Genomic DNA, 16,308 nt, shown 5'->3' with positions numbered 1-16,308 from the left:
GAGCGGTCACAATGGAGGACTCTGGGATAGCTCCTGGAGGCCAATACCATCAAATTGCGTCTACACTACCACAAATTCGACCCAGCAAGGTCAATTTTAGCGCTAATCCCCTTGCTGGGAAGGAGTACAGAAGTCGATCTTAAGACCCTTCAAGGGTATGTCTACACTACGAAATTAGATCGAATTTATAGAAGCCGGTTCTATAGAAATCGTTTTTATACAGTCAATTGTGTGTGTCCCCACACAAAATGCACTAAGTGCATTAAGTCAGCAGACCGCGTCCACAGTAGCGAGGCTACCGACGCTAACATCGACTTCCGGTGCGTTGCATTGTGGGTAGCTAGCCCACAGTTCCCGCAGTCTCCGCCGCCCATTGGAATACTGGGTTGAGATCCCAGTGTCTGATGATGCAAAAACAGTGTTGCGGGGGGTTCTGGGTACATGTCTTCAGGCCCCCCCCGCCATCAGAGCAATGGCAGACAATCAATTCCTGTCTTTTTACCTGGGTTACCTGGATTACCTGTGCAGACGACGTACCACGGCAAGCATGGAGCCCGCTCAGCTCAGCTCACCGTCACCATATGTCATCTGGGTGCCGGCAGACGTGGTACTGCATTGCTACACAGCAGCAGCTAATTGCCTTTTGGCAGTAGAGAGTGCAGTATGACTGGTAGCTATCATCGAGTATCTGGGTGCTGGCAGACGTGGGGCTCCATTGCTATACAGCAGCAGCTCCTTGCCTTTTGGCAGCTGATGGTGTATTATGACTGATATCCATCGTCGTCATACTCCTCAGTGAGTTCGGTCCGAAGTGCCTGGGCAGACATGTTTTGTCTCCTCGAGACTAAGTCCTGCCGGCAGTCCTATTGCACCGTCCTGACGATCATGGTTGACAGTCGTAGTACAGCATCTTCTGCCAAGCACCCAGAAGTTGCCGACGACTATCAGTTCCAGGACCAGGGTGATAAACATATTCTGGCTGTTGGATATTCCAATACTTAGCCCTAGTCTACACTATGGGATTAGGTCAAATTTAGCAGGGTTAGGTCGATTTAATGCTCCATCTGTCCTCATGACGAACCTTGTTTTGTCAACTTAGCCCTGGTCTACACTACGAATTTATGTAGAATTTAGCAGCATTAAATCGAATTAAGCCTGGACACGTCCACATGATGAAGCCCTTTTTTTCGACTTAAAAGGCCCTCTAAATCGGTTTATTTACTCCACCTCTGACGAGGGGAGTAGCACCGAAATCGATATTGCCATTTCTAATTAGGGTTAGTGTGGACGGAATTTGACAGTATTGGCCTTCGGGAGCTATCCCAGAGTGCTTCATTGTGACCTCTCTGGACAGCACTCTCAACTCGGATGCACTGACCAGGTAGACAGGAAAAGCCCGGCAAACTTTTGAATTTCATTTCCTGTTTGCCCAGCGTGGAGAGCACAGGTGACCACGCAGAGCTCATCAGCAAGGTAATCATGATGGAATCCCAGGATCGCAAAAGAGCTCCAGCATGGACAGAACAGGAGGTTCAGGATCTGCTCACCCTATGGGGAGATGAATCAGTGCTAGCTGAACTCGGTTGCAGTAAACGAAATGGCAAAATATTAAAAAAAGTCTCAAAGGCCATGAAGGACAGAGGCCATAACAGGGACGCACAGCAATGCCGCGTGAAAATTAAGGAGCTAAGGCAAGACTACCACAAAGCCAGAGAGGCAAACGGAAGGTCCAGGTAAGAGCCGCAGACATGCCGCTTCTACGCAGAGCTGCATGCCATGCTAGGGGGTGCAGCCACCACTACCCGAACCCTGTGCTTTGACTCCATCAATGGAGAATCACACAACAGGGAAGCGGGTTTGGGGGCGAGGAAGATAGCTCCCAGCAAGGAAGCGGAGAGACCGGTTTCCCCAACAGCCAGGATATGTTTATCACCCTGGACCTGGAACCAGTAACCCCTGAACTAACCCAAGGCGTGCTCCCATGGTTTAAAAGCAAGCGTGCTTAATGATTAATGATTAATTTGTAGGACACTTTACCACACCAGGCCAGTAGCATATAGTCTGGAATCATTGCATAACAAAGCATGGCAGCGTATGGTCCCAGTGTTTGCTGGCATGCAGACAGCATCCATTCCTTATCGCTCTTTGTTATCCTCAGAAAAGTGGTATCATTCACGGTCACCTGGTTGAAATGGGGTGATTTTAGTAAGGGGACATTCGGAGGTGCCCATTCCTGCTAGGCTGCACAGAAATATTCCCCGCTGTTAGCCACACGGTGGGGGGAGGTGGTGGAAGGGTGAAGTGATCATCCCAGAGAATTGGGTGTGGGGGGGAGGGGGCTTAGTTGGGTTTGTGCTGCACGTTAACCCGGAAACCGCAGCCCCTTCTTTTTACACTGCAAACCCATTTTAAATGGCCAACCCAAAGGGTGCTTGGTATGGGAAATGAGGGCACTGCTGTTTGAAACCATTCCCACATGTTATGAAGGTTAAAAAAACCAAAAGACTGTGGCTTACCATGGCTGCCTGCAAGCCGAATTCTGTTGCCTGGCACTGCGTGAGTGATCTCTCACACCAAACCGGCAGGCCCTCAATATAAGAGGAAAAATGCGACCTTCTAACGAAAGCACATTGCTGTGTAATGTGAACAGCAAAATTTAACGTGAAAGAGTGTACCCATTGTTCTCTAAAATGTGTCTTTTTAACCACCTCTCCCTTTTCCTCCACCAGCTGCAAATGTATCTCCTTCACAGAAGCTAGTGAAGATTAGAAGGAGAAAGCGGCGGACTCGGGATGATATGTTCTCAGAGCTCCAGATGTCCTCCCACGCTAACAGAGTACAGCAGAATGCGTGGAGGCAGTCAATGTCAGAGTGCAAAAAAGCACAATATGAACGAGAGGAGAGGTGGCGCGCTGAATCGCGGGCTGAAGAGAGCAAGTGGCGGGCTGAAGAGGATAGGTGGCATCAGATTGCTGATAGAAGGCAAGATGATATGCTCCAGCGTATGGTTGAGCTGCAAGAAAGGCAGCAGGAGCACAGATCACCGCTACAGCCCCTGTGTAACCAACAGCCCTCCTCTCCAAGTTCCATAGCCTCCTCACCCAGAAGCCCTAGAACGCGGTGGGGGGGCCTCCGGCCACCCAGTCACTCCACCCCAGATGATTACCCAAGCATCAGAAGGCTGGCCTTCAATAAGTGATAAAGTTTTAAATTGCAGTGTGTCCTTGTCCTTCCCTCCTCCCCCACCCCACCGGGTGCTTCCCTCCTCCCCCACGCCTCCTGGACTACCTTGGCAGTTATCCCCCTAGTTGTGTGATGACTTAATAAAGAATGCATGAATGTGAAGTAACAATGACTTTATTGCCTCTGCAAGCGGTGCTCGAAGGGGGGAGGGGAGGGTTGTTAGCTTACAGGGAAGTAGAGTGAAACGGGTGGCGGGGGGGTTCATCAAGGAGAAACAAATGGAAGTTTCACACAGTAGCCTGGCCAGTAACAAAACTGGTTTTCAAAGCTTCTCTGATGCGCACCACACCCTGCTGTACTCTTCTAACCGCCCTGGTGTCTGGCTGCACGTAATCAGTGGCCAGGTGATTTGCCTCAACCTCCCACCCCGCCATAAGTGTCTCCCCCTTACTCTCAAAGATATTGTGGTGCGCACAGGAAGCAGCAATAACAATTGGAATATTGGTTTTGCTGAGGTCTGAGTCAGTAAGCTGCGCCAGCGCGCTTTTAAACATCCAAATACTCATTCTACCACCATTGTGCACTTGCTTAGCCTATAATTGAACAGGTCCTGACTACTGTCCAGGCTGCCTGTGTACGGCTTCATGAGCCATGGCATTAAGGGGTAGGCTGGGTTCCCAAGGATAACTATAGGCATTTCAACATCCCCAACGGTTATTTTCTGGTCCGGGAAGAAAGTCCCTTCCTCCAGCTTTTGAAACAGACCAGAGTTCCTGAATACACGTGCATCATGTACCTTTCCCGGCCGCTCCACGTTGATGTTAGTGAATCGTCCCTTGTGATCCTCCATGGCTTGCCACACCTGGAAAAGTACCCCTTGCAGTTTATGTACTCGGTGGCTTGGTGCTCCGGTGCCAAGATAGGTATATGGGTTCCGTCTATCACCCCACCACAGTTTGGGAAGCCCATTGCAGCAAAGCCATCCACTATGACCTGCACGTTTCCCAGTGTCACTACCCTTGATATCAGCAGGTTTATGATTGCATTGGCTACTTGGATCACAGCAGCCACCACAGTAGATTTGCTCACTCCAAATTGATTCCCGACTGACCGGTAGCTGTCTGGCGTTGCAAGCTTCCACAGGGCTATCGCCACTCGCTTCTCAACTGTGAGCGCTGCTCTCATCCTGGTATTATGGTGGTTCAGGGCAAGGGAAAGCAAGTCACAAAGTTCCATGGAAGTGCCCTTACGCATGTGAAAGTTTCGCAGCCACTGGGAATCGTCCCACACCTGCAACACTTTGCGGTTCCACCAGTCTGTGCTTGTTTCCCGAGCCCAGAATCGGCGTTCCACAACATCAACCTGGCCCAGTAACACCATGATTTACACATTGCTGGGGAGGTCTATGTCCATGTCAATTTCTTCATCATTCTCGTTGCCGCGCTGCAATCGCCTTTTCACCTGGTTTTGCTTTGGCATGTTCTGGCTCTGCATATACTACAAGACAATGCACGTGGTGTTCATAGTGCTCATAATTGCCACGGTGATCTGAGCGGGCTCCATGATCCCAGTGCTATGGTGTCTGGGCTTGAAAAAAGGCGCAAAACTATTGTCTGATGGAGGGAAGGAGGAAGGGAGGGGCAAGTGAGGACGTGGCTTACAGGTAATTAAAATCAACAAGGGTGGCTGTGCATCAGGAAGAAACAATAACAACTGTCACACAGAATGCCCCCCCCCCCAGATTGAACTCAAAACCCTGGGTTTAGCAGACCGTGGATTTCATGGAGGGAGGGGGAAGCAAATGAATACAGAACAAATCTGGTCCATTTACTGTTTGCATCCACTCCATCTATCTTTTACATCTTAGGCTGGCAGCAGATGGTGCAGCATGACTGATAGCTGCTGGCATCGTCTGGGTGCTTGGCAGAAGATGCTGTACTACGACTGGCAGCCATGATCGTCAGGACGGTGCAATAGGACTGCCGGCAGGACTGAGTCTCCAGGAGACAAAACATGTCTGCCCAGGCACCTCTGACCGAACTCACTGAGGAGTATGACGACGATGAATATCAGTTGTAATACACCATCAGCTGCCAAAAGGCAAGGAGCTGCTGCTGTATAGCAATGCAGCCCCACGTCTATCAGCACTCAGATAGCCGATGACAGCTACCAGTCATACTGCACCGTCTACTGCCAAAAGGCAATTAGCTGCTGCTGTGCAGCAATGCAGTACCACGTCTGCCAGCACCCAGATGACACATGGTGATGGTGAGCTGAGCTGAGCAGGCTCCACGCTGCCGTGGTAAGTCGTCTTCACAGGTAATCCAGGTAAAAAGGAGCAAATTGATAGTCTGCTGTTGCTCTGACGGAGGGGGAGGTGCCTGACCACATGTACCCGAACCCCCCCGCGACACTGTTTTTCCATCATCAGGCACTGGGATCTCAACCCAGAATTCCAATGCGAGGCAGAGACTGCGGGAACTGTGGGATAGCTACCCACAGTGCAATCCGCCAGAAGTCGACGCAAGACTCGGTAGTCTCGGTACTGTGGATGTGGTCCGCCGACTTAATGCACTTAGAGCATTTTATGTAGGGACACACACAATCGACTGTATGAAAATGATTTCTATAAAACCGCCTTCTATAAATTCGACCTAATTTCATAGTGTAGACATACCCTAAGCAAATACTGGCCAGTTAGCATTTAGCTGGTGTGCAGGTGCCATTGTCTCTGTGGAGCTCATCTGTGGCCGTTTTCCTGCTTTACAGCATCTAACAAACACACAGCAAACTCTCAGAGCTCCATGGACAGTGCTGATAGACATATATTAATGGGACACTAATATTCAGCAGGCGATGACTTTTCCTATGATACGTCACAAAACATACTTTGGAAAAGATTTATCATTTTGTAAACGTGGTTGTCACGGAGTATTGGGGGACTCAGGGCCCTGCACCCCCGGCTTCCTGCGATTCACCATGACTCTCAGCCAGCCAGTAAAGCAGAAGGTTTATTTGGATGACAGGAATACAGTCCAAGACAGGTCTTGCAGGCACAGACAACAGGGCCCCCCTCAGTTAGGTCCAGCTTAGGGTCCCAGGGCATCCCAGCCCACCCCCCTTTGGGGGGTCAGAGCCATCTCTGCCTCCCAGCCATCTCTCCAGCCCGCTTCCAGCACTCTGCCTTCAGCGACCCCTCCCACAGCCTTTGTTCAGTTTCCCGGGCCAAGGTGTCACCTGGCCTCCAACCCCTTCCTGGGTTCTAATGTTACACGCTCAGGTATTCCCTCCGGGCAGTCTACCATCCCCCAATGCAGACTATCTTAGCCACACTCCCCTGTCAGCATTCACAGACCACAGTAAGAACAGTCCCAGTTCGACACAGTGGTGCCCATAAGAGTGTAGACCAGTGGTTCTCAGATGTGTTTCATTTCCCTTCCCTTCTTTGTGTCTGTGGTTATATAGGCCCCCACCCTTAAAAGAACATATCTCACCACCCAGCTCTAAAGGCAGAGTAGTCGCTGGCGATGTGCACAGCTCTGAAGGTCTCCAATAGCAGCACAGAAGTTAGGGTGGCCACGTGAAAAGTGATATTCGTCAATATCGCTGTTCACAGCAGACTTATCACCCCATTGCCACCCCGACTTCTGTGCTGCTGCTCCACCTGGGTTTGAGAGCCTGAGCATTGATCCACAACTCCCAGCTAGGCCTGTTCCTTCTTCATGAGCCGCAGCCAACTGGGGCTGACAGCCAGTGCTCTTTAAAAAAACCCCAAACAACCCACACTGATCACGCCTCCCTTGACACATTCCTGTGCCTACTTTGGGAGCTCTACCCACACTTGGAGAATTACTAGTGCATAGAGTCACCGTGGGGATTGGTAGCCAAGATGGTAACACCTGCTCCTTTCTGCCTCCGGGATCCCCAGAGAAAATGTCCGAGAAGGAGAGCAGAACAGATCCGATTAACATTAGCCTTTCAAAACACATTTTGATAATTTCAGCTATAAACATTCCCTCCATCCTTCAGCCCCTACCCCGAGCGAATTCAATGAGATTGAGCTGGAATTGGGCAGGTGGCATGGGCGACAGGTATAATCACTGAATTATTAATCCATGAATTAACAGAATACAGGAACACTTTGGATAGCTAAATAGAGACTACTACACTTACCCCTCTTAGAATCATAGAATATCAGGGTTGGAAGAGACCTCAGGAGGTCATCTAGTCCAACCCCCTGCTTAAAGAATGACCAATCCCCAAATAAATCATCCCAGACAGGGCTTTGTCAAGCCTGACCTTAAAAACCTCTAAGAAAGGAGATTCCACCACCTCCCTAGGTAACCCATTACAGTGCATCACCACCCTCCTAGTGAAAAAGTTTTTCCTAATATCCAACCTAAACTTTCCCAACTGCAACTGGAGACCATTACTCCTTGTTCTGTCATCTGGTACCACTGAGAACAGTCTAGGTCCATGCTCTTTGGAACCCCCTTTCAGGTAGTTGAAAGCAGCTACCAAATACCCCATCATTCTTCTCTTCTATAGTCTAAACAAACCCCGTTCTCTCAGCCTCTCCTCCTAAGTCATGTGCTCCAGCCCCCTAATCATTTTTGTTGCCCTCCACTGGACTTTTTCCAATTTTTCCACATCCTTCTTATAGTGTGGGGCCACAAACTGAACACAATGTTACAGATGAGGCCTCACCAATTTTGAATAGAGTGGAATGATTATGTCCCTCGATCTGCTGGCAATGCCCCTACTTGTACAGCCCAAAATGACGTTAGCTTTCTTGGCAACAAGGGGACACTGTTGACTTATATCCACTTCTCATCCACTGTAACCCCAGGTCCTTTTTTGCAGAACAGCTGCTGGGTGCTTCAGTCCCTAGTCTGTAGCAGTGAATGAGATTCTTTCATCCTAAGAGCATGAATCTGCACTTATCCTTGTTGAACCTCTACAGATTTATTTTGGCCCAATCCTCTAATTTGTCTTCGTCCCTCTGTATCCTATCCCTACCCTCCAGCGTATCTACCACTCCTCCCAGTTTAGTGTCATCTGCAAACTTGCTGAGGGTGCAGTCCACCTCATCCTCCAAATCATTAATGAAGATACTGAACAAAACCGGACTCAGGACTGACCCCTGGGGCACTCTGCTTGATACCAGCTGCCAACTAGACATGGAGCCATTCATCACTACCCCTTGAGCCAGTCATCTAGCCAGCATTCCACCCACCTTATAGTCCATTCATCCAGCCTATACTTCTTTAACATGCTGGCAAGTATATTGTAGGAGATCATATCAAAAGCTTTGCTAAAATTCAGGAATAACACATCCACTACTTTTCCTTTTCGACAGAGCCAGTTATCTCATCATAGACGGCAATTAGGTTACTCATACGTGACTTGCCCTCTTCTTCCAAGTCTTTAAAAATACACATTTACATTTCAAACTCTAGCTTATCTAAAGTGGACACACTTTTAAAATCTCTCTATAATTTTGACCCTGAATCAATTACATGTAAGTTGCTTAACCCTTCTTTGCCATGTGTCAAAGAAGTCTAGATCGATGTGGATTCTTCCATGCTTAATGAGGACAGAGGTCCATATGAAACTTTTCCCACAGCCCAACCACTTGTGAGGTCTTTCTCCTGTGTGTAATGCCTGATGATTAACAAGGTCTGACCTTTGTATGAAACTTTTCCCACAGTCAAAGCACTTGTGGGGGTCTCTCTCCTGTGTGGATTGCCTGATGTTGAACAAGGTCTGACCTTTGTATGAAACTTTTCCCACAGTCCAAGCACATATGGGGTCTCTCTCCTGTGTGGAATGCCTGATGTTTAACAAGGTGTGACCTTCTTATAAAACTTTTCCCACAGTCCAAGCACTTGTGGGGTCTTTCTCCTGTGTGGACTGCCTGATGTTGGACAAGGTTTGACATTTGTATGAAACTTTTCTCACAGTCCAAGCACTTGTGGGGCCTTTCTCCTGTGTGGATTGCCTGATGTTGAGCAAGGTCTGACCTTTCTATGAAACTTTTCTCACAGTCCAAGCACATATGGGGTCTCGATCCTGTGTGTAATGCCTGATGGCGAACTAGGTGTGACCTCTGTATGAAACATTTCCCACAGTCCAAGCACTTGTGGGGCCTTTCTCCTGTGTGGATTGCCTGATGTTGAGCAAGGTCTGACCTTTCTATGAAACTTTTCTCACAGTCCAAGCACTTGTGGGGTCTTTCTCCTGTGTGGATTGCATGATGGTGAACTAGGTGTGACCTCTGTACAAAGCTTTTCCCACAGTTCAAGCACTTGTGGGGTCTTTCTCCTGTGTGGATTGCCTGATGGCGAACTAGGTGTGACCTCTGTACAAAGCTTTTCCCACAGTTCAAGCACTTGTGGGGTCTTTCTCCTGTGTGGATTGCCTGATGTTGAACAAGGTCTGACCTTTGTATGAAACTTTTCCCACAGTCCAAGCACTTATGGGGTCTCACTCCTGTGTGTAATGCCTGATGTTTAACAAGGTGTGACCTTCTTATGAACCTTTTCCCACAATCCAAGCACTTGTGGGGTCTCTCTCCTGTGTGGATTGCCTGATGACGAACTAGGTGTGACCTTCTTATGAAACTTTTCCCACAGTCCAAGCATGTGTGGGGTCTCTCTCCTGTGTGGATTGCCTGATGTCTAACATGGTCTGACCTTTGCATGAAACTTTTCCCACAGTCCAAACACTTGTGGGGTCTCGCTCCTGTGTGGATTGCCTGATGTTGAACAAGGTTCGACCTCTCCATGAAACTTTTCCCACAGTCCAAGCACTTATGGGGTCTCGCTCCTGTGTGGAATGCCTGATGTTTAACAAGGTTTGACTTTCTTATGTAACTTTTACCACAGTCCAAGCACTTGTGGGGCCTTTCTCCTGTGTGGATTGCCTGATGTTGAGCAAGGTCTGACCTTTCTATGAAACTTTTCCCACAGTCCAAGCACTTGTGGGGTCTCGATCCTGTGTGTAATGCCTGATGATGAACTAGGTGTGACCTTCTTATGAAACCTTTCCCACAGTCCAAGCACTTGTGGGGTCTCTCTCCTGTGTGGATTGCCTGATGTCTAATTATTTGTGTCTTCGAAATAAAACATTTCCCACCCTTAAGGGATTGACAGGTTTTCTCTCCAGTGTGGCTGCTGCCATGGTTATTAAGATCTGAGAGCTCATTGAAGCTTTTCCCATCGTCCAAGCATTGAAAGGGTTTCTCTCCAGCACAGATTTTCTGATGTGTCACAAGCTGTGATCTCACATTGAATTCTTTCCCACACTGAGGGTAGTGCCCGGGTGTCTCTTCCTTGGGATTTGTCTGCTGTGCTCTGGGATCCTTGTCTCCTTCCCCGACATTAATAGATTCATCCACTCTCTTCCCTCGGTGGTTTTCCAGAAGCCTCTCTGACCTCTGCCAGTTTCCCCAGGCCTTTTCCTGCTCCAAGCACTGGGAAAAATTCCCTTCAGCTCTTCCCACAAAGGTTCCCTGCAGTTCCACTTCCCCGGGAACTTCCTCATAATGATTCCCCTCCTCATTCTCACTCCCTCGCTCAGCATCTGCTGGGAGAGACACAATCCAGACAGGAGTCATTATGCTTGGGAGAAAGAGGAATAGCAACGAGGGCAAACCCAACACGAAGACAGACCAATTGCATTCTGCCTCCACATCCCACCCAAACACTCACAGGGAAGGAAAGCTGGGAAGCAAACTCCTGCAGCTAAGAGGGTGGGTGGAATGGTGTGAGCTATATCTCATGACTGCAGCCCTGTCCTGACTGAGATGAGGAAGAACTGAGGGCGCTTACTCACACCATATTTTGGGATTTTCAACTTCTTCCTTCATTCCCTAGATTGTTTCTGTGTCAGACCTCACCTGTACGGGTGTATCTCGGAAGCCTTCTTTCCTTGCAGTCCTGGAGATCGGACACCCACGGCTCTTCCCCTCGTTCCAGCCGGGCAATCAGCTCAGGTTTGGGAAAGGGGAATCCTGTGCAGAGGGTGGAATCAGACCAGATCAGGGATCCATGGAGCATTGGTGGAATACTTGTCAGAAAGGACATTCCGTGAGTGGAAACTGTCCCTGTGCTCTTGTGGAGGAACGTGGAATCCAAGAGGATGGGTAAATGGTCACTTCCTCCTTGAGCAGAGGAAGTTGTCTGGGGAGGTAGGTTGAATTATTACTACACCCTCACTAGGCTTTCCCAAGATCTGTGCACTCTGGGGGCTTTGCTGATTCAGACACAGCTCTGGAGTTAAACCCCTGCCTCTTTCTAAACCTGCAGAACCCAGAGCCCTCTCTAGCTGGAGCTAGTCCCAAGGAGGGAGGTGAACAGGGATTGTATGTGCAGCCGAGAAACAACACAGACAGGACAATGCTGGATTTATGCCCCTTTGAAAGCTGGAGGGGTGTGGATGGTTTAGCTTGTCCATTGGGTTTTGACACCCATGTCCCACTGGAGAGGGCACGGAGATGCAAGTCTCTCTCACACGGCAGCTGTGCATTATGGAACCACTCACCTCTGATCTAACTGACCAGGGAAGAACATGACCAGATTCAGACACACAGACCCCACTGCTTCTTCTTAGGGTGACCAGACGTCCCGATATTATCGGGACAGTCCCGATTTTAGGAGATTTGTCCCATGCCCTGAACTTACATCGGTCAGGAAGCACTTTCTCCCGATATCTGGGGACCATCTGGTGGAGGACGCAAGCCGGCGCCACTCACCTCTTCTTCCTGGGCCCTGGGGCAGCACAGCTGAACTCCCAGCACTCACCTGCCGGCCGGCAGGAGCCTGCAGAGTGCTGCAGCACCACTCCCCAGGAATGCACAGAGGCGGCGTGGAGGTCTCCGCTGCGTGCTGCAGGGGCGGGGCTTGTAGGCGCCGGCAGCCGGCAGAGAGCCCATCCGCCCCTGCCCCCCTCAACCCAACCCGAGTGACCTTAGGAGCCAGAGGGACGGGACCTGCCTGCTGGATGCTTCCTAGGAGCAGCTCTAGGTAAGGCTAGCACTGCTGGGACTCACCTGGCCCCCTGGTGGGTCCCTCTGGCTGTGGGAGGGGCTCTGCATGCTGCCCCCTCCCTCCCTGAGAGTGGGAGGTAGAGACAGAATGGAGGAAAGCTGGTGTGGGGGAGGGGGGCAGGGTGTGGAGCTCCAGGTGGGTTCTCCGCCCCCACCAATTTTTCCTGTGCTCTGGCGGTTTTCTTTGTTTTGCTCCACAGCCGGCTTTTTTTTTGTTTGTTTTTTTGCTCCGCCCGCCCCGTGTCCTGATACTTCACCTCTGTCATCTGGTAACCCTACTTCTAGTATCTGAGGGGACAGGAATCCCTTACCCAGCGAGGTCACCGTCTCGTAGTTCTCCTGCATGACATCCCTGTAGAGGGCTCTCTGAGCGGGGTCCAGCAGAGCCCCCTGCCCCTGGGTGAAATACACAGCCACCTCCTCGAAGGTCACCAGCATCTGAAACACCAAAAGTCCCCCACTCAGCACCTGCTGCTCCAGCCACAATCTCGCTAGTCACAAGAGAGGAAGGATGAAGAAATGGAAGCTCTGGGAGGGCCAGAGTAGCAGAATCCCACCCGCATCCTCCTTAGAGCAACCAAGAGGCTTCAGGGGGTGGGGAGAAGGTGAGAGCTCCTTGTCCTACCCAGCACACGGAGCAGGGCAGGGTCTTCTCATTTCCCACACACCTGCCAGCCACAGGCTGATACGGAAAGCAGAGCTCTGAGTCAGGGACAGGGACAGGAATCAAAACAGCTACCGTTTGTATTTCACAGCCGCCTCAGACTAGTGGGGTCTCACTCCAGCACTGGGAGCCTTGTGCAAGGGGGTTATATCGTTTTTGAGAAATTGAGGAATGTCCCGTCTCCCCTCCCCCGTCACCAATGGGCCCACTCAGAAAAACAGCAGGTTTATCACATCTTGTCTCCTCCCTGCCCCTGAAAATCCCCTACCTGAGCTGGCTCCATCACAGACATTTCCGTTCCCTGTCTCATGGAAGAGAGACCCATGTGAGGCAAAAGGTGGATGTGATTCTTCAGCCTGTCGTGGCAAGAGGGGTGATGGGGGAGGTTACAGAAGGGGGTGGAGTCCATGTCACACCCCGGTTTCCCCCCAGGCTCTTCAGACCGTCCCAGTAACAGTATCTCTGAGCCAAATGCTAGAAAAAAAGCAGAACTAAAGGGGCCACTTTAGGGGATTTCCCCACACTGCCATGTAAACTCCCTTAGGAGCAGCAGGAGCCCTCTGATGGCATCACCTAAAGAATGAGCTGCCCTGGACTCCCCCAGCAGCCCCCAGGGACAGGCAGGCAGAGGCTGATCCCATTGGCCCATCCACACTCCCAGCCTGCCCAAAGCAGCAGTGACTCCGGTGTGGCTGAGATGTGAATCCTGCCCAGAAATCAGACCAGGGCCCTGGGCGACCCCAAAACTCATGAGACACAGACCCAGGGGTGCCTCTAGGCACCAGCAAAGCAAGCAGCTGCTTGGGGTAGCCTGGGAGCTGAGAACCAACAGGGGGCCCTGGGAGCTGTAGTTCCTTGGTTAGCTCTCTGCCTATGAGCCAGCCCTGGAAGAGGAAAAAAACTACATTTCCCAGCATTCTCTTGGCCACTATTAGCAGGAAAGGAACGGGGAGGGAGTATGGTAGCTGAAACCTCATGCTGCAGCTTGTTGTGAAGGGAGAGCTCACTGCTTGAGCAGGGTGGCCCTGTGAATGGGGAACAAGTGTGCCCAAGGAGTAGAAGGCTTTGGCCCAGATATTCCCTTCAGAAGACTTCCCCAGACTGGATTAGAGATACTTGCAGCCCCCAAAGAAGGAATTGGGTGGACTAAATGGACAGTGCCCCTCTCTATCTGAAACCTAGCAAGGGAGATACGTGGATCCCACTAGAATTTAAAATGAAAAGTAAGGGAGGGGAGGCTCTGGACCTGGGCAGCTTTAGATACAGCGTCAGGCACTTAGGAGGATTTCCACTTCTGAGCCATGGAAGCAGATTTAGCTAATATTCAGAAAGGGAATCTAGCACCTGCCTTCCAGATTTGAACACCTCAAAATTCAGGAGTGCTCAAGCTCAATTTGGGCAGCTGTCACTTCAATTCTCCCAAATCTAATATACTGATCCACTGTAACTTGCTGTAGAAAAAGTAGCACAAAATTGAGCAAGAAATGCTTCCCCGTGGATTTTAGGACGGGAATTGCTATTTTCAACAGCCATTGCCTTTTCTTTTTTTTTTTTTTAGTTTTATTTGTTTGAAAGGAAGACAGTGATATCGCATTGGCAAATTCCCCACAGAAACAAAGAGTGGAACAAAGGAATAATAAAGGCACCTCAACTTTTCCTCATTTATGTAGGACAGTCTTATAATATGCATCCAGATATCCTCCAATCACACAAGCTGAAAATGGTTCCACTTTACTGCAGTTCTGTAACCATATGGGAACCAATCCTGTCTGTGTTCTGTGCACATCCAAAATTCCTGCTGAATGACCCGCCCTGGGAGCAAGTTACCAGTGACCCAGGGCTGGGGTGGAAGGAGGGTGCAGGTGGAGGCGGGAGAGAGCCCAGGGCCGGGGCGGCAGTGGGGTGCACGTCGGGGGACGCCAAGAGCTGTGGCGGCACGGGGAGCAGGTGGGGGGGAGAACCCAGGGTTGGGGCAGCAGGAGGGTGCGGGGGGGGGGGAGTCCAGGGCTCCGGGGTGGAGGCAACCACATTTTTTCTTGCTTGGGGCAGCAAAAAACATAGAGCCGGACCTGCACAGACCCAACCAGCACGGGTGTGTCTGACAGTAACACATTGGGAGCAGGGTGTGAGTGTGGGTCCTGGGTTTTTGCCTCTGTCCCCCTCCAGTCTTCCCACACACTCCCTTCCCTCGCAGTGCCCCCGACACACATCTTCCCCCCATTCCAGCCTCGCTCCCCTCAGCCCCCCAATCCCACCGCGTCGCCCCATGTTCCCTTCAGTGCGCCCCCGCCCCCATCCCAGCCTGCCCCCCGCAACCCCAACACCCGCCCCCGCACCCCGCCTGCAACTCTTTATCCTCCTCCCCCTGCAGCCCGCGTGTGCTGGGGGAGCGGGTCTCTCTCACCTTCCCTCCGAGCGGGGCCCCCTGGGGCAGGGGCCGGGCCGGGAAGGGGCCTGGCCGGGCTGGGGGCTCTGCCCTGGGAGAGGCTCCTGGGGAGCAGCGGGAAGGGCCCTGCTGGAGATTCCCCTCTCCCGGCTGCAGCCCGGGCTCCGGGCTCCCAGCACCAGCCGCCGGGGCTCGGGGATCTCGCCAGGAGCCTGGAGCCAGAGTCCCCGCAGCGGCTGCGAGTCACTTCCTGCTGCCGGGCCTGAGCCCAGCGATCGCTCCCCCCAGAGCAGCCTCAACCTGGGTCCTAGCGATCAACCCAGCGCGCTGCAGCATCTCTGTGTCCGGCTCCTGTTCCACTCACAGGCTCTATGGTCAGAAGGGCCCATCATGAGCATCTAGCCAAGGGATTCTCACGACCAAATTTGGTGGCCTCAGAGTGTGGCCAGCAACTCTCACTGGTGGCTGCTCTGACACTTTCCTCTAACATCCTAACTAACTTTAGGAGAAACCAAACATATGCACAGAGGTAAGCGGGGGAAACGGTCTTACTATTGTGGGGAACTTTACTGGTTTATACACCACCCTGATAGTATGGAATAGCAAAAGGAGCTGAGTCCTCGCTCCCACTCCCTTTACCTGGAGACCTGCCTGACCTCGAGGACTCCCGTTCCACTATGGTGTCTGAAACCCCGACAAGGCTGGCCCCAAGGTTCCTGCGGGGTCTTTATCCCCAATTTTGTTGCGATCACTCAGGACAGAGGCTAGGGTGTCGTATCTCCACTCTGGGGTGCTCTCTTCACTCCGGACGCATCCCTGATGTCGCCATTCAGCACTGCATTGAGTTCAGAACAAATACGATTTATTAAACAGCAAGTAATACAAAAAATTAAGGAAAAAATGGGAAAGGGGAAATGGAAAACATGATGTCATCCCACGCTGCCCAGGGTCCCCACTCGTTCTCCCCAGTTGCTCACCACCCCCAGCTCCAGACTGCTCCAGACCCAGCCTCCCTCTGCATCAGTG

General features: G+C 51.2%; 2 protein-coding genes across 2 annotated transcripts in view; one reads left to right on the top strand and one right to left on the bottom strand.

The window, feature by feature from the left end:
- The window catches only part of LOC128847377 (zinc finger protein 354A-like), a 29,067-nt gene extending 24,510 nt beyond the window's left edge, over window positions 1-4,557 (top strand). Inside the window, exons 5-6 of the mRNA XM_054046767.1 lie at window positions 2,730-3,002; window positions 4,523-4,557. Coding sequence (XP_053902742.1) covers window positions 2,730-3,002; window positions 4,523-4,557 — 308 coding nt within the window. The remainder of the gene's footprint in view (window positions 1-2,729; window positions 3,003-4,522) is intronic.
- On the bottom strand, window positions 3,342-15,557 carry LOC128847456 (zinc finger protein 420-like). Its single transcript, XM_054046874.1, has 5 exons — window positions 15,301-15,557; window positions 13,165-13,252; window positions 12,544-12,670; window positions 11,084-11,197; window positions 3,342-10,770 (listed from the first exon to the last, which is right to left on the bottom strand). The coding sequence occupies exons 2-5, from the start codon at window positions 13,219-13,221 to the stop codon at window positions 8,894-8,896; spliced, it is 2,175 nt and encodes a 724-aa protein (XP_053902849.1). The 5' UTR covers window positions 13,222-13,252; window positions 15,301-15,557; the 3' UTR covers window positions 3,342-8,893.
- Window positions 15,558-16,308: the final 751 nt, after the last annotated feature.

The sequence above is a fragment of the Malaclemys terrapin genome, chromosome 13, assembly GCF_027887155.1.
Source record: "Malaclemys terrapin pileata isolate rMalTer1 chromosome 13, rMalTer1.hap1, whole genome shotgun sequence".
NCBI classification, from domain to species: Eukaryota; Metazoa; Chordata; order Testudines; family Emydidae; genus Malaclemys; species Malaclemys terrapin.
Note: the sequence above shows the minus strand (reverse complement) of the source record. Positions and strands in the feature narration are given on the sequence as shown.